Genomic DNA, 18,676 nt, shown 5'->3' on the forward strand with positions numbered 1-18,676 from the left:
TCCTAGCAGTGATAGCAGGGATGGGAGTACCTGACAACCAGCCAGGTCTCCAAAGGCATTTCTTCTAGTCACAGCTCGTACCTCTGTGACCCACATGCCGTGTGACCCACATGACTCATCCCATAATTGTATCAGCTGGAGAGCTATGGCGAGTGTTCTGTGGGTGGTAGAGACCCTTGGATGCTAGCTTAGACCAAGGCTTTGTGCTTAATGCATAGCAAATGTTACCAGTTGGCAATTCAGTAGCATTTACTCCCCCCTCCTGAAACATGTTTCACTTGGCCTATAAGAGACTAGCTGACTGTATCTTCTACTCATCTATATCACCCATCTTATTAGTGACGCACTCGTTTGTGTGGAGGAACAGTAGCTGAAGGTGGAACAGAAGAGTGGATAGAGATGGACGTGAAGTTGGGTACTGTTTTGGGGAAAGACAGCATTTACGAAAACCCACCTCAGAATAGTGATATGGTAACAAAAATAAATAAATCAAATGAAGTAGGAGCACATCTACCTACACACTTCTAAACATCCCCTATTCACTGAGACACAACCATGTATATAGAAACATAGAAGAATAGGGAAGAAACAGACTGGAATTGTAAATAGTTGGTAGAGGGTAAAGGTATAAAAACATAGTTACAGAATGCTGGTTGTCAATGGGAATTCCTGTTGGCTTTCGAATCCCAGACATAGTTTGCCCCCTCTAGGGGGCAAACACTAAAAGATGCTAGATTTAGCTCCCAAGGTATTGAGAGTGGAGCTGGCCCAGCATCTCCCCAGAGGACCTGCTTGTAATGCAAGTCTAGAACACAATTGGAGTTGTATATGAACAAAGATGCTAGTGTTACAAATGGTTGAGAACCAGAAGTTCAATTCTGTGGAAAATGCTGATACGTCAAAGAATTTGTTCCAATTTGGAACAAAAAGCTGAAATTTCAAAATTTCCCACAGGGGAAAAAAATCAACAAGTTTTTGATTTGGGACCATCAAAACATTTTCTGTCAATAGTGTCATTTTAATTCATTTTGTTTTGATTATACTATAAAGTCAAAACAAAATGAATCAAAATGACACTATCAAAACAAGTATGCAGTGTTGAAGCTGCGTCAGACCCAAACATTTTGACACTATTGAAACATAATGTTTAGACTTTTTCCTTTTGAAAAAAGTTGTCAAAACTGACACAATTCTACAAAAAATTTTTATTTCAATAAAATTGCGATTTTTGATGGAAAACTGTTCTGGCAAAAAATTTTCAACCAGCTCTAAGTTAATATTGCCAGGCTAGTCAGACTGTGTCACTCCTACCCAAACTAACGCTCTAAGGCCAACAGCCACTGACTTTGGAGTGCCCAACTTGAGACACATAGGACCTGATTTTCGCAAGGCCTGAGTACCCACAACTCTATAGACGGTCAATGGGAGGTGTGGATCCTTGCCAGTCTCAGACTGGGCAGCAAAAGTAGAGACAAGCAAAATCAGTGCCATTGTTGTAAAGGTGGCTTTCCAGGCCTGATCCTGATCTCATTTACAATGGTGTAAATCAGGAGTGTCCCCTCTAGAGGCCAGGGAATTACCCTGGTGAGAGCAAGATCTGTACTAGGCCCTAAGACATTTCTAAACTCCCTTTTCTGAATCAGCCCATTTGTGATCTAACCCCTCTTGTGTCAGCAAATCATCACAGAGTTCATTTTATGTACAGCACAAATTAAGGCAGGCCATATAAGGATATTAGCATTTGTAATTAAATATTAACCTTTCTGTTAGTATGAAAAGGAGACCATTATGAATTCTTCTTTCTTAATCAGTCCGTTCCTGCTATTAGCTGCATCCCCTATAACTATCCATATAGTTTATGACCCCTCTTCAGAGGGCTAATTGCTGCAATGACTGCCAAACAGTAAAACTCTGATTTGTGCATGCTATTGAATTAACACAACATTCAATGTTTGGCTGATTTTTCCATTTGATGTTTAGCTGAAGCACTGACCAATTCCAGGTGCAGCAGCTCTGAATTAAGGTGCTTGAACTCCAGGAAGTGGAATTTATTACATTTAAAAGGCAATTATAGATGGATGAGGAAAAGAAAACCAGAACAGGCTGTTTTATGGCCTTGTTTTACTTTTGATCTTCTTTCAATGTGTGTCATTTCATCTTGTCTTTTCTACACTGGAGAACTTCTAGGAGAGGCATATTTGATCTAACACCAGTTTGCAGGACACCTCGGTGCTGAGGCTCTGCATTTTCCTCTGTGACATGCAAAAGGCCAGTTTCTGACTCTCACACCAGTTTTATACTAGTGTATCTCCACTGACCTCAATGGGAGCAGCTAGGACTTCTGAAATTTAGGCAGAGGCTTAAACATGGATCTAGGAGCCTAACTTTAGGCTCCTAATTTTTAAAACCTTGACCCAATTTTGTTAAAGAAAAAACAAAGATGTTTTAAAACCTAATACTACCTAAAAATGTTTTTATAATATGTCTTTTTAAAAAAATCCAATGAAAATAGCTGTTTTTAAATAGATAAACAATCCGTGGCAGTGCTTGAAACCCAAACACTCCGGCACTAAGAACCCGAATGTGATGTCACTTATTTTCATTGTCCACGCTGAGTGAAATGCAAAAAACAAACCAATAGAACACATAGTTATAAGCAAATTGGACTTATAAAATTCCTTCACTTCTAATGATCAAAGTTTTTATTAGTGACATAGACACAGAAATGTATTTGTCCACAACATAGGATATTCAAATTTACAGTATCCTCATAAAAAAGGAAAACAAACTAAACAAGCTTTTGCTAACTTCTTTGAATTATACTAAAGTGTTATGAAAAACATAGGCAGTGACACAGGTTTTTTAAAAGTTTGCTCTAAAGCAACAGCATCCCTCACTGATGCACAAAGACAAACGTGATGCTTCTTTTCAGCTGTTGACTGAAGTGAAACCGGGATCCAAAATGGTCAACAGTGTGAGTTTGCCTCCCCGCACAGAAGGACCATGCAGTGACACATGCGGTAGTACATCAGTGATGGACAAAACCATGCTGCTATCTAAAGCCCAACTAATTGATAAAATACGAATATAACAGGGATTACCTTCTTGGCATCTTTATGCATGTACTTGGCTGTCTGTTTGGCCAACTCTGTTTTACCTATTAAGAAAACAGTAAGAAAAGATTTGTGTTAAAACAATCAGAAGGTGTGTTCCATTTACCATGAATGATTGCAAGAGTCACATGTCTAACTCTCTACGACCCATGTGCTCAATACAGGACTTTAACACAATTCAAATACAAGAAGCAATCCATGTATAGAGATTTTCTCTGCAACAGTATTTCATGTTAAGCAGGTGTATTAATAAGGAATACTATAAATGAAACGTTCCCCAAAATTCATCCAAGGGTGGAGAGGAACCAGGATATTTTCTTTTCATAAGGTTAGAGTGTGTGTACCAAAAAATGGCTCTCTCTTACAGAGTGCTGGTTGGAACAATATGAAGCTGTTATCAGTGACTCCATACAAGAAGAAAGGCCAGGACTTTCAAAAGTGAGTAGTGATTTTAGGCAGCTCCGATTTTGGGTAGATAGCTGGAGACACCCTTAAAGAGGCCGTATTTGGAGAAGGTAAGAGCGCAGCACTTTCTGAACACCAGGCCCCTTTAAGGTGTCTCAAGGCAGAAATTCCAAAATTGAGACACCCAAAATGAACAGTTATTTTTTAAAATCTTGGTCTCCATTTAGTACAAATAATTTTAATGCACCTATTAATAGCAACTAATATTTATTATTTGTATTGCAGCAGCACCTAGGAGCCCAGTCATGGACCAGGCCCCCACGATGCTCAGTGCTGCAGAGAACAGAAAGACAGTCCCTGCCCTAAAAAGCTGACAATCTAAATATACGGGAAAAAACACAAAGGTGTGTGTTGAAAATTTAACAAGTGGATGATGAAAGCTGCATCATGAGGCTGATGGAGGCTGAACAGAGGATCTTGTGCTTGACCTTTAATAGGTTGATTCTTGAATGGAGATACAGAGAGATTCTAAATCTTTTCACCAAAAGATGCACAATTGGATCAGATTTTAGCTACATTTATGCCAGACATCCCAGGTTTCATGTGCAATGTCTTTACTTTCCAGATGAGAAGTGAATTTGCTGGGAAATGTGATATTCTTTATTTGTTTGATTTATCCAAGGAGTCTATCATAAAACTCTAGGCGCATGAACAATCAATAATTCAAAACATATATTACAGGATAAATCTATGTTGACATTGTATCAACAAACACACTGGCTCAAGAAAACTGAGACCCTGTCCTCTCTCTCTATCTCTTAAAAAAGAACCTGGGTAAACAGACAGGCTTTGCAAAGTGCCCTGGGCGTAAGAATACTCCAGACAGTGCCAGGATCAAAGGCCCTCAGCAAGAATGCCCTGCTGCCAATCACAGGTAGGGGCTTTCAACTCTGAGCTCCCCAGCTGACCTCAACTGCCTGAGTACCACAAGAGGAGAAAGGCAGTCTTTGAGATACACAGGACCCAAACCAGAAGAGGCTTTATGGGTTAAAACTAATAATGTCATATCTGGAAATGAATCCAAAGCCAGGTATGGCACCTGTACTTATGTCTTCAATACTCTATTTATATCCATTATATATTAAATATACACCTACCTACACTCATATATATGCATTAATGCACATGGCATACACACAAAAATATGTCATAATTTACCCTCTCCCCACAAAAAAATAATCTTTTTAAAGGCCAAGTTCTGCCCTGATTTGCAGCAGGTCTAATCCCACAGAAGTCAATGGAGGTGTCAGTCAGGGAAGAATTTAGTTCTAAATGTCCAACAGAAACATTCAAAAGCAAGGAAATTCAGAGTTAACTTTGCTTATTGCTTTCATATAGTTACACAGCAACTCACTGAGAGTAAATGCTTTGCCTAGTACAGCCCTGAGGCAGGACTCTGTAGAGACAATAATGGTTGCATAACCCCAGTAGCCTTAACCCCTACAACAAGAGCATCTTCCAGCCAGCCAAGTCAATGCAGGGGAGGCCCTGTAAAGTTCAATCTCTGTCGTCTTTCAAATGCCACATTTAGATGGGTTTAACCTTTTTCAGTGGTCAGGAAAAATTTTAGTGCCAATAGCATGCCGAGTGCTTTGAAGACAGGCAAGGTCCTTGCCCTGGAGTGCTGATGACTGAAAAGCCATCTCTGAACTGGTTATTTTGCACACCTGTGCACAGGGTTTCCTTTTTAAAGGCCCAATCTGTTAAAAGCAACATTTTTATTATTAAAAGTGTTTTTCTGGGGTTGAGACTTGAAAGCCCAGATTCTCAGCTGCTGGAAATCAGTTTAGCTCCACTTGCACGAGCTGGGGATCTGGTCCTACATATGAATTTAAGCCCGAAGCTATTTAGTTTACCCAGACAAAACACAGAAGGATGGGCCAGAGGACTCGCTGGAAATCCCTTCCCAGCCACATGAGTTGATGACATGTTTGACAAGTGAGTTATAAGTCCTTGAAAACAGGGTTTAGTGTGTGTGGTGACACACCCTAGAGTACAATGGGGTAACAGGGCAAGTTACTTTAACCGCCTCCTCTTTCCCCCTTCTCCACACACACGTATGTCCAGAACATGCCACGAGATGATGCCTACACAAGGCCTCATAAGCTGTGTTCTCCCCCATGACAAATGACAACCCATATGTTACCTATTCCTGATGATCCCAAGAACAGAAAAACCAGAGGATGTTCTTCGTCGTACCAGCCATTTTCCTTTCTCCGAATTGCTGAGTTTAAACACAACGAAAACAAAAGGAGGAAGAGAAAAAAAAAAGGCATATAAATCAATGACACAAAAGCAAGTATAATTATCACTAAGTATACACTATGTTTTACTGCTCTCTGCCCACTCAAAGTCTTCACTACCATTAGTGCTAGCTAATTTGATTAGCCAGCAAGGCCCCCAGAGACACCTAATCAGGTTAGCATGGATTTGGAAAGCTGCCCAGAGCAGATTTCGGATAAAGTTTTCCAGGATGTGCACTCAACGTTGCCAGGGAAACAGAAAGGAGGGTGGACATTGAATGAATGAAGAAAGGGTGGTAGAGAGAGAATTCAAGAAGCGTGTAAGCTTTCCAGCTTGTAAGTGCAACCTTTATGTAAAGGGTTGGTTTGGAGAAGTTTGTCACTTCTTTCCCTTATGCAAATTGAAAGTGGGGGATGTTTGGATTCAAGGTCATGGCAGCCTTGAACTGATGTACACACCGCTGTAAGTTTTGTTTAAAAACACTGGAAATGGGGATGGTCTGGAGATATCAATGAATGTCTGCAAAGGGTTATGGACGTGAGTTATGGATCAGTGATATAAACGGAAACCTCTTCCCCAAAGGCAGGGGTGGTTTAGAAAGCAAAGTCCAATGGTCATCTACAAAATATTGAAGGTCAAACCACTCTCCTGCTGCAGGGCATTGACTGATTTGCCTGCAGGGGTCGGGACTGAGTTCTCTTACCCGAAGTGGGCTTGTGCAATTGCTAAGGGCTGGATTCTGCTACCCTCAGTCAAACTGAGGAGTATCTGCCTCCTCCAGCAACCTCCCTGAAACAACAAAATCATTGGAACTATGCTGGGGGAGGAAAAGTAAAGTGTGACACTATGTGAGCTAGGAGAAAAGGAGTACTTGTGGCACCTTAGAGACTAACAAATTTATTAGAGCATAAGCTTTCGTGAGCTACAGCTCACTTCATCGGATGCATTTGGTGGAAAAAACAGAGGAGAGATTTATATACACACACACACAGAGAACATGAAACAATGGGTTTATCATACACACTGTAAGGAGAGTGATCACTTAAGATAAGCCATCACCAACAGCAGGGGGGGGAAGGAGGAAAACCTTTCATGGTGACAAGCAGGTAGGCTAATTCCAGCAGTTAACAAGAATATCAGAGGAACAGTGGGGGGTGGGGTGGGGGGGAGAAATACCATGGGGAAATAGTTTTACTTTGTGTAATGACTCATCCATTCCCAGTCTCTATTCAAGCCTAAGTTAATTGTATCCAGTTTGCAAATTAATTCCAATTCAGCAGTCTCTCGTTGGAGTCTGTTTTTGAAGCTTTTTTGTTGAAGTATAGCCACTCTTAGGTCTGTGATCGAGTGACCAGAGAGATTGAAGTGTTCTCCAACTGGTTTTTGAATGTTATAATTCTTGACGTCTGATTTGTGTCCATTCATTCTTTTACGTAGAGACTGTCCAGTTTGGCCAATGTACATGGCAGAGGGGCATTGCTGGCACATGATGGCATATATCACATTGGTAGATGCGCAGGTGAACGAGCCTCTGATAGTGTGGCTGATGTGATTAGGCCCTATGATGGTATCCCCTGAATAGATATGTGGACAGAGTTGGCAACGGGCTTTGTTGCAAGGATAGGTTCCTGGGTTAGTGGTTCTGTTGTGTGGTGTGTGGTTGCTGGTGAGTATTTGCTTCAGATTGGGGGGCTGTCTGTAAGCAAGGACTGGTCTGTCTCCCAAGATCTGAGAGAGCGATGGCTCGTCCTTCAGGATAGGTTGTAGATCCTTGATGATGCGTTGGAGAGGTTTTAGTTGGGGGCTGAAGGTGATGGCTAGTGGCGTTCTGTTGTTTTCTTTGTTGGGCCTGTCCTGTAGTAGGTGACTTCTGGGTACTCTTCTGGCTCTGTCAATCTGTTTCTTCACTTCAGCAGGTGGGTATTGTAGTTGTAGGAATGCATGATAGAGATCTTGTAGGTGTTTGTCTCTGTCTGAGGGGTTGGAGCAAATGCGGTTATATCGTAGCGCTTGGCTGTAGACAATGGATCGAGTGGTATGATCTGGATGAAAGCTAGAGGCATGTAGGTAGGAATAGCGGTCAGTAGGTTTCCGATATAGGGTGGTGTTTATATGCCATCATGTGCCAGCAATGCCCCTCTGCCATGTACATTGGCCAAACTGGACAGTCTCTACGTAAAAGAATGAATGGACACAAATCAGACGTCAAGAATTATAACATTCAAAAACCAGTTGGAGAACACTTCAATCTCTCTGGTCACTCGATCACAGACCTAAGAGTGGCTATACTTCAACAAAAAAGCTTCAAAAACAGACTCCAACGAGAGACTGCTGAATTGGAATTAATTTGCAAACTGGATACAATTAACTTAGGCTTGAATAGAGACTGGGAATGGATGAGTCATTACACAAAGTAAAACTATTTCCCCATGGTATTTCTCCCCCCCACCCCACCCCCCACTGTTCCTCTGATATTCTTGTTAACTGCTGGAATTAGCCTACCTGCTTGTCACCATGAAAGGTTTTCCTCCTTCCCCCCCCTGCTGTTGGTGATGGCTTATCTTAAGTGATCACTCTCCTTACAGTGTGTATGATAAACCCATTGTTTCATGTTCTCTGTGTGTGTGTGTATATAAATCTCTCCTCTGTTTTTTCCACCAAATGCATCCGATGAAGTGAGCTGTAGCTCATGAAAGCTTATGCTCTAATAAATTTGTTAGTCTCTAAGGTGCCACAAGTACTCCTTTTCTTTTTGCGAATACAGACTAACACGGCTGCTACTCTGAAACCTATGTGAGCTAGGGTGGTACACTGGGACCCTAGCAGTTTTGGCCTTCAAAGCATCTGGCAGCAGCCACTGCTAGACGCAAAATACAGTACTTGGGATACTGGACTGTTCCAACACGGTCATTCCTATGGTCATAAAGGCCTGCTTTAGGGTTCAAGTGGGAGTTTGGGGGCCTCACACACCCATTTCTGGGTTTTGTTCTGCATGACCTTTGAAACCCCTGAGTTTCACAAAGTTGCAGATTCTAACCACTCCAAAAATTTAAAGCAAAGCTCAGTCAAATCTGTCCAAATTATGAACTGGAATCCTAAACTGGCCTGGTTCCCCTGACTGGTTTGCAATGGGCCTGGGCTAAGCGTCTTTGGAGTATGCACAAAGCCTGAACCAAAGGATGTCATCCAGCTCTAGTTTAAGTACAGAATTGGTGTTAACTAGAAATGGGCACCAATCAAACCCAACCCCCAGCTCAGATCTGGAATCTGAGAATGGGGAGAGTAATGTTTACCCAGCTTTGTAAACTACTTTGAGTTCTCTGAGCAAAAAACAAGTATTACTGTATATGTAGGTGCATCCCATAGAAAGTACATTTCCCAGTAGGCCACAGACAACTTGGTCCAATCGGAAGGTCCCTCAGACCAAGATGAGGCATTGCAGCTGAGACCTGTGGTCTCAGCAGACCATCTTTCTGCATTAAATATGACTGGCTAATGATCTAGGATGGGGCCCTGGTTGGGAAAAACTTGGGCACCCTGCTCTATAGAGTCAAAGCATACAACACTCAACAGCAAAGAGCAAATCTTATCAGGTCAGAGGGTTCTCACAATCATGGTTGAAGCATAAAGATAGTGAAAGGATACTGAATATCCAGCTTACCGGGGCGGGGGAGGGGAGTGTCTAGTAGTCTAGAAGAAAAGAGACAGAATCATGTCTCAGACCACTGAGGTCTTCCTGATTTATCTGCATTATTTAAAACAAAGCCTCCTCTATTACAGCTCTTATAAGGAGTTATTCTTGCTGTATTGATCGGCGGGTGCTGTAAAGCATTTTGTGATATTTTGTAAGAAGGAAGCTACATAAAAATAAACGGCATTGTGTTGTAAATTGTGCTCCTAAGAACTTACCTGTAGCGTGCTTTTTAAAATTCTACACAGACCTGTGTCTCAGCAGTTGCCAGAGGTCAATGAGACCAAAGATGCAGCACATCATATTTGATATAAGTACTGCATAAACAGGCTAAACGCCAAGCTTTCAGGAATTACAGCCTGAAATACTTTTAAGATCACAGGGGAGAACAACGGTAGCCGAGGTAAAGGCAGGCAGGATGAAAAATGGCGAGAAAATGAATGATCTAGAGCTTTGGGGCTCTACTGTGCTTCTAAAGTGAAATTCTTGCTTTCAGAGTAGAATTTCACTGTACAAGTGGCACTGTGTTTATTGTCCTTCAATGATTTCCAGACCAAATACACTCAGTTTTATTATTTCTGACTGCCACCCCTGCAAATACAATCTGAGATCTGAGAGTCAAGCTGGGCTCTTTCCTCCTCATCTGCCCATCTCTCTTAGGGTCTTAATAAAAGTTCTGCAGATCAAATTCTGCTCCCAGCAATCCCAATGCAGCACCTTTGCCTCCAAGTATAACTGAGAGGAACTCAGTAAACAATGCTATTGCTGATGCACAAGGAAGAAGTGACTCCAGTTCCCTCTCCACAGTGCTAGGCAGGAGGAAGTGGATAGCAATCACAGTAAATAAGCAGTTAGAAATAGAGATAACTGATAAAGGAAGCTTAAGGTATCAATGAAAAATCTATGGCCAGTATAGTTAAGGACAATAAGAAAGAATTTTTAAAATATATCAGGAAAAAAAGCCATCCTGGCAGTAGTACACATAAGATCAACTTTCTAGAGGCTAGGGGTAGAAAATTGTTAATTTTGATACAAAAAAGGCAGAATGTTCAATAAATATTTCTATTCTATAGGGCATGAGCAGGCCCTCTCAGAGGTCCAGAGAGGCCCGGGCCACTTCCAGCTTTTGAGGCCCCTAGCCATAATTAAAATAAAAAATGACAATACATGGTCTAACCTTGTGCCATTAGAAGCAATATATTTTTATTAATATTTATGAACATTTTAAACTCTTTAATATGACAAAATCTATATCAGTTAACAAAAAAATTATGTCTTTTACCAAATCACATCTCTTATTTGCTTAAATTTGCAGCTGTAAGATGAGAGTGTGTGTCAGATTTTGGTCCGCTAGAGATGCGCAAAAAACAAGTTGCGAAACTTATCAAATGCCCAAAAATTAACTGGTGTCTAAATTTGAGGCCCCCTTTGAGCTTGAGGCCCAGGTCAAATGGCCTTCCTGGCCCCGCCCTCTGATTGGCCCTGGGCATGAGTGAGACACTGTGTTCAGTTTTGGTGTCCATGCTTCAGAATGGATGTTGACAAATAAGGGTTTGGAAAAAAGCTACAAGAATGATTCGAAGTCTGGAAAACCTGCCTTACAGTGAGAGACTTAAGAAACTAAATCTATTTAGCTTAACAAAGAGAAAGTTCAGAGGTGACTTGATCAGTTTATAAGTGCCTACATGAGGAAATGTATGTTTAATCTACCAGGCAAAGGCTTAATAAGAGCCAATGGCCGAAGCTAGACAAATTCAGACTAGAAATAAGATACACAGTTTTTAACAGGGAGGGTAATCAATCATTGGAACAAACAGTTAGGGATGTGGTGGACCCTCTATTCACTTGGAGTCTTTAAATCAAGAATGGAAATCTTTCTAACATACATTTTAGCTCAAGCGAAAGCTATGGGCTTAATGCAAGACTGACAGGGTGAAATTCTCTGGCCTGTGCTATGCAGGAGGTCACTAATCATAACGGTCCCTTCTGACCTTGAACTCTATGAATCTGTGATTGCCACTGTGCCTGGCCTCTGCACACTGGTGCACTGGGCACAATGTGTGTGTGTGGTTGAGAAACACAGAGAGAGAGAGAAAGCGCAAGCAGAGAAGAACTGAGACAAAGTGGACGGGATAAATATCTTTGTAAGAAGCATGTGCACTGACTGCCATGGACTTAACGGGAACCACAAGTGTGCATATAAGAGAGCAGAATTTGGTCTGTGCTGAGCATCCGAGAGTCAGAACATTGTAGCAAGAAGCTGAAGAAGAAGGTGACTGTTTTAGGGAAAGAAACTACAAATACAAAGATTTTAAAAACCTATACTGGTGCAAACACTGAGAACAAGTCTGAAGCAGATGTTTCCAAATTCTTGAAAATATCAATGCCAACGGCAAAACTCGGCAGATGCATAATACTGCTCTCCAGCTCTTCACAGGCTAGATGATCTAAGTAAAACAGCCATCATAAAGGGAGGAATATGGTGGAAACAAGCTTCTTCCAACTCTGCTGGGCTGTGCAGACTGAAAAAGAGACACTTGTGCTGAGGACCCTTTCATAACGGCAGTTGTACCCTCCACAACTACAACAGGCTCTTTTGGGAGTGTTATGAGACACTCACACTTCCCAGGTGGCTGAACGTACTAGGTCTTCCCTTGGCCTTTCTTGTTCACATAAGAACATAACAACAGCCATACTGGATCAGACCAATGGTCCATCTAGCCCAGTATCCTGTCTGCTGACAGCAGCCAATGCCAGGTGCTTCAGAGGGAATGAAAAGAACAGGTAATCAGGTAACCAGTGATACATCTTATTACCCATTCCCAGCTTCTGGCAAACAGAGGCTAGGAACACTTTAGAGCAGGGGTTCTCAAACTGGGGGTTGGGATCCTGCAGGGGGTCACGAGGTTATTACAAGGAGGGTCGCGAGCTGTCAGCCTCCACTCCAAACCACACTTTGCCTCCAGAATTTATAATGGTGTTAAATATGTAAAGAAGTGTATTTAATTTAAAGGGGGGGGAGGGGTCACACGCAGAGGCTTGCTATGTGAAAGGGGTCACTAGCACAAAAGTTTGAGAACCACTGCTTTAGAGCATGGTTTTGCATCCCTGCCCATCCTGGCTAATAGCCATTGATGGGCCTATCCTCCAGGAACTTACCTAGTTCTTTTTTGAATCTTGCTATATTCTTGGCCTTCACAACATCCTCTGGCAAAGAGGTCTGCAGGTTGATTGTGTGCTGTGTGAAGAAATACTTCCTTTTGTTTGTTTTAAACCTGCTACCTATTCATTTCATTGGATGTCCCCTAGTTCTGGTGTTCTGGTGAGAAGGAGAAAATAACACTTCCTTAATTTATTTTCTCTGCACCAGTCATGATTTTATAGACCTCAATCATCTCCCCCCTTAGTCGTCTCTTTTCCAAGCTGAAAAGTCCCAGTCTTATTAATCTCTCTTCATATGGAAGCCGTTCCAGACCCCGAATCATTTTGGTTGCCATCGTCTGAACCTTTTCCAATTCCGATATATATTTTTAGAGATGGGGTGGCCACATCTGCACGCAGTACTCAAGATGTGGGCGTACCTTGGATTTATATAGAGGCAATATGATATTTTCTGTCTTGTTATCTAGCCCTTTCTTAATGATTCCCAACATTCTGTTTGCTTTTTTGGCTGCCGTTGCACATTGAGTGGATGTTTTCAGAGAACTATCCACAATGACTCCAAGATCTCTTTCTTGAGTGGGAACAGCTCATTTAGACTGCATCATTTTATATGTATAGTTGGGATTATGATTTCCAGTGTGCTTTACTTTGCATTTATCAACATTGAATTTCATCTGTCATTTTGTTGCCCAGTCACCCAGTTTAGTGAGCTCCCTTTGTAACTCTTCGCAGTCTGCTTTGGACTTATCTATTTTGAGTAGTTTTGTATCATCTGCAAATTTTGCGACCTCACTATTTACCCCTTTTTCCAGATCATTTATGAATATGCACATGAGAGGTCAAATAATGTGGGTGGATTTAAAAGAAACAAAAACAAAAAAAGACATTTGCAGCTATGCCAGTTAAGATAATATGAGTAATAAACTCTTGCTTCAGAGCACAAAATGATTACCTGCAGGGGTCAGCATATACAACACTGCACAGACAATTGGGTTCACTATGGTCATGTTTTCACTTCTCTCTGGAGCAAATTCTTAGACTAGGTGGACAAATGGTTAGCTCCCATATGGCAAGTTCCCATGGGAATCTGATACAGCCAAAGATTTGGTTGTGTTACTGTTTAGAGAAGATTGCCTATCATAAAATGAGGGATGATGACTTCAGACTGAAGTTCTTGTTAGAAAGCTAGAAAGAGTTCTCAGTCATTGCAGTGAAGAAACTCAGCTCCTGTAGATTATTTAGAACAACCTAGAGCAGCATGGTGTCAAAGTGGTTTTGTGTATAGCCTTAAAATAATGACCATAGTCCAACTAAGTAACCTAGCAGCACAAATCTAACCAGAAAGATTCAGGTCAACCAGAAAGAGAGATTGCAACAAGCAAGCCATGACTCTAAGCAGCTGTCCACCTCCCCTCTAGTTAGTACTGGCTTCTGCACTGCTAAGCTTTGACAAAAGGACCAAAGAGGTCATCTCAGGATGGAGTGATCCTCAAGCAACCCATCAATGCAGGGTTGGGAAGATTAAAACTTCAGTGGCAGGCTCAGAGAGTAGCACCCTAACTGACATGGTGTTTCAGGTGTTCACGCCGCACGATGTATTTGCTCATCACGTTATGAATTTTTCATCAACGTTCATGCAGGAAATCCATATTTTGGGCAGAGATGCCTCCTTCGATGCTGAGGGTGTGAAGAAAATCCAGGTACTGCTGCTTTACTGAAATCTCATGAAGAAATTCAAACCCTTTGCAATGGGAAAGGAGGAGGATGATATCTGAGCCTTCTTTCTGGAGCCATTTCCAGCGTCACTGCAGAGCTCTTACTTAATTTTGTACATCTGTAACAGTGTAACCGTGCTGCTGTGTCTCTGAGAGGCCCTTCAGCTCGCTATTGAACTGATAAATTCACTGTATTACTTTACACAGATCAATACCCCAGCAGTTATCAGGGGTTGATGTGACCGAAATTGGTTTCAGCCAATTTGTGAGTGTAATAAATGTCCATTTATCAAATCAATTCATTCAGTGGTGCTTCTTAGACTGCCCACATTCATGGGACCACCAGGGTGACTCTCTTCAGGCGTGTGCCAACTGCAGGATCACCCTCCACCTGGCAAGCTTCTGAATCTAGTAACAAGGGTATTCAGGAGCCCTCAGATTTTGCCAGGCTAGACGTTTACTGCAGGATCTATAGCAATCTGAACTGAGCCACTGGGTGAGCACAACACTGCTAACTGTGCCAAGCTGTCTGGAGGCTGCGAGATATGGAGGAAGAGGATCCCTTTTAGTGGATACTGGATCTCCCACTTGTCTTGATTGGTTAGGAGCTGTTCTGAGGACTACAGAGCTTAGTGCACACTTAAGATAGTTGTGCACGTACAGTCAATTCCCCCACAGTCAAACCCTTAACAAGACAGGTACCAAGCATGCTCAGGTCTGGGATTTGCAATTTGTCCATATCAAAGCCATTTTCCTTGGGATCAAGGCCAGGTGCTGCTCCAATTCATTCCTTATCAGATGGCAACTTTCAACCCTCAGATATCTCAGCTGTAGGACTGTTCAGATATGAACAGTGGGTTTTCTCTCACTCCCCTTTCATTCAAAATGGCTGAAGAGTATTTGCTCAAACAAAAAAACCCAAACAAAACAGACAAACCTCCTTTGGGCAGAACCCAAAGATGGGAAATTTTAGGCCTGAAGGTTCAGAAAATCAAAAACTGAAAACCATGGCAAACTTAACTATAAATGATTGCTACCAGGCACTCAATGTAATACTATTAATATTATAAACACACACAAACATTTACGTATTGTTTACAGGGAGGATGTGAGGACATGCAACAGAAAATACACATTTTTAAAGGAGCTCTCACCCTTTGTTATATAATCTGAGAAGAGATCCCTTCCTGGGAATCACCAGAGCATGCAGTATATTTACCCCTGTGTCTGTATGTTCAGATGCAAGGACAAACAAGAGTTGACCAGAGCCAGGAGTGCAGTGATTTATTAAAGTGCCCTGGAAACATAATCAAAAACCATTTAGCTATTCATTTGCATGAGCGCTTGTAGCATCTAGGCCTTTGTCAATTTCTAACATTACAGAAGAGACCTGCTTCTTTTTTTCCTTGGATGTTTCAGTGCTACCTGAAATATTCTAGTTTGATTGCATTAAAATACATCATAGAAAGTAGGGAGTATACATCTGTATAGTATACAGCATCACTTAACTACATTTACGCTTCCTCCCTTCCACAGGGCTAAACTGATCAGCAGATTGGAAGACAGGAAGGAATTTCACCACTCAGAGTACTGGCAGAAACAGTGGACAGTTAGGGTTTCCCTCCTTCCCCTGGAGCGGTGAGCAGAGATCACCTGTCAGGATCAGCTAGGTGTAATCCCACCCTATCACAGTCCTGCCCTGGTCCTTCCCTTCTTCCAGAGCAGAAGAGACAGTGGAGATGTAGGACTGAGATATAATTCTCTGGAAGATCAAAGAGAAATACTGCTTCCCCATTCGTGAGGATATGATGAATCAGGTACTGTACCCTTCTTAGTTCTAACTACAGGAGGTTCAAATGCTATATAAGAGATAAAAGAAAAGGAGTACTTGTGGCACCTTAGAGACTAACAAATTTATTAGTTATTTGTTAGTCTCTAAGGTGCCACAAGTACTCCTTTTCTTTTTGCGAATACAGACTAACACGGCTGCTACTCTGAAACCTGTCATTATATAAGAGATAATCATGCAGTGCAATGAGCAAACCAAACCAACTTCCTTCACTCTCACGTTAATTGTTTTTCCTGCTCCACCTGTCTCTTCCAGCTTCTCAGTATGCAAACTGCATACTGCACCAACCCCCCTGACCCAGACTCCGTTAGCCCCTAATTTCAGAACTGCTGTATTAGGTGGTGGAAGTTGCACATCAGCAAGTGGGTGAGAGTCTGAAGAGAGTGCACTTGAGTTTACTGGAGTCTTTTATCTCAAATAAGAACGTCCTCTCACATATACTGGCACTGAAATAACAAGAGGTGTGAATTAAAACAGATTTAGTCAGTTCAGAGGAAGCTTCTGAACACACAAATTAATGCAACTTGCATGCTTAGCGCAGCAGCAGAAGGTGCAAGATTCAGTATTTTAGCTTCACTGCTATCCTCACAATCTAGGCACCACTGCTTCTGAAACTGGCTCCGAGACCCATGTCTAAAGCCCATTCTCTTTTTCACTCTGGGATGGGAGTCTCTGGAGACTGTTGGGATCATACAAGAGGCACTGAATCAAATCAGATTATTAAATTAAGGAAGAGGTTATAAATTAAAATCTAAACATATCATCTAAATTTGGTAAATCTTAAGAGACATTGTATAGTCTGTCTCCTAGCCAAAGAAACAACAAGTGTTGTATCAGCGGTGGAAAGCAGAAGGGCGCACTGATTCCATAAAGTGGCAGCAGAAATAACTCAATGGTGAGCGCTCAGAAGGCTAACCTCTGTCTAAATTCAACATTACTGAAACAAAACAACAAAAAGGGGGCAGCGGGGATATCAGTCTGATATCCCGAGGCTGCTGGGGTATCTAGCGCATTCCCTATAATTCAATAAGAGAAGCCTCCATAAAGGCAACAGCTTTAATGTGCACAAACACCACCTGTGTCAGAAACAGGCACTACCCATTAATCAAAGCTTCCCAATTAGCCCATACTGCTGCCTCCAGGCACAGCCGTAACTGTTCTCAAAACAGGGAAGGTGTCTGTTGTGTTAGCAGTGGGAGAGGCAGCTCTTCCATGGGCTGCGAGGGCCTGTCTTTGTTAATATTGGTATGGGTTTGTATTTATGATCATCAGCTGCACGTGCCTGTGTTCTGACCTTAGCTCTGTCTCACCTTATTGTCCTATTTCCAGACACTGAATCTGGGTGACGGAATCGTTCAGGGAACTATTAACAAGATATGGAGGCTTTCGGGTCTGGGTCAACGTACCAAATCCAGCCCAGGCTGCTAGTAACCGAAAGCCATTATTGCCTCAGAGCTTTTCAGGCAGCCGGTGTGAAATGAATTGCTTGTGAACAAACTGTTACCATATACTGGGTGGTACGAAGGCAACTTCACCCACTAGGGGTGCCAAATGAGAGGCCACATGCAGTGCGATTGTCCCTTATGTGCTTTGATCAGCAGTGAAATAATTGACACCACACATTCCAATTCTCTTGGTTAGGCTTCAGAGAATGAATATGGGCACTTCACACCTCTCTGAACTACTGTTTCTGCTGTCTGCAGACTCAGGCAGATCTCGCTGGCTCACATTTTAAAGATGTTCTTCACAACCATAAGGGCTAGAATCCTAGGTTGTTGTTTTTTGTTTTTTTTTTTTAAAAACAATGAAAGCTTAGACTCTGGAGCACAAGACATAGCCACAAGGGGAAAGTAACAGCTCTCTGAGTTGCCACAAACTGGCCTAATTCGACCTCCTAGGGACTGAGGGTCTCAGTTGTACTCTGACTGTGACCAATAAAAGGATGAAAACACAGTTACACACACAGAGGTAAAACTTTTCAATGCATGTCACTTGAGAGTCTCTGAACCCTTATAGCTACAGAATTATAAACCCCTGGGCTTCGCATGAGGCATCTCACACTGTGCGTGTCCTGTTGCTCAGGCAGCCTTCACTGCTGCAACGTTGTTTAGAAGAGGGACGTGAAAATAAAACATATGAACAATTAATAATATGAACTATTGGTAATGGAAGTGGGTAATTCACTAAAATGTACACCTTCAGAGAACCACTGTCACAGGACATCAATGATCTGCTCTCTAAAGACATCCTTCCTAATGCATTGTCTCTCATCAACATTAAAAAGACTCCAGGACTGTCTCTAGGAGACTGTGGGAAACAATGAACAAGGTGCACAATTTTCTTTTTCTTTTTGGTAAATGAAAGAGGTAAATTAGCACCCATTATTTACAGAAATGGGCAAAAGAAATAAAGTGATCACTCAAAATAAGTGAAGCTT

General features: G+C 41.9%; 1 protein-coding gene across 1 annotated transcript in view; it reads right to left on the minus strand.

Annotated features, from left to right (window-relative positions):
* CLPB (caseinolytic mitochondrial matrix peptidase chaperone subunit B) overlaps nt 1–18,676 on the minus strand; it is a 150,546-nt gene that overhangs the window by 19,318 nt on the left and 112,552 nt on the right. The window contains 2 exon segments of the mRNA XM_038387537.2: nt 3,102–3,157; nt 5,725–5,802. Coding sequence (XP_038243465.1) covers nt 3,102–3,157; nt 5,725–5,802 — 134 coding nt within the window.

Source organism: Dermochelys coriacea, chromosome 1 (assembly GCF_009764565.3).
Source record: "Dermochelys coriacea isolate rDerCor1 chromosome 1, rDerCor1.pri.v4, whole genome shotgun sequence".
Taxonomy (NCBI): Eukaryota; Metazoa; Chordata; order Testudines; family Dermochelyidae; genus Dermochelys; species Dermochelys coriacea.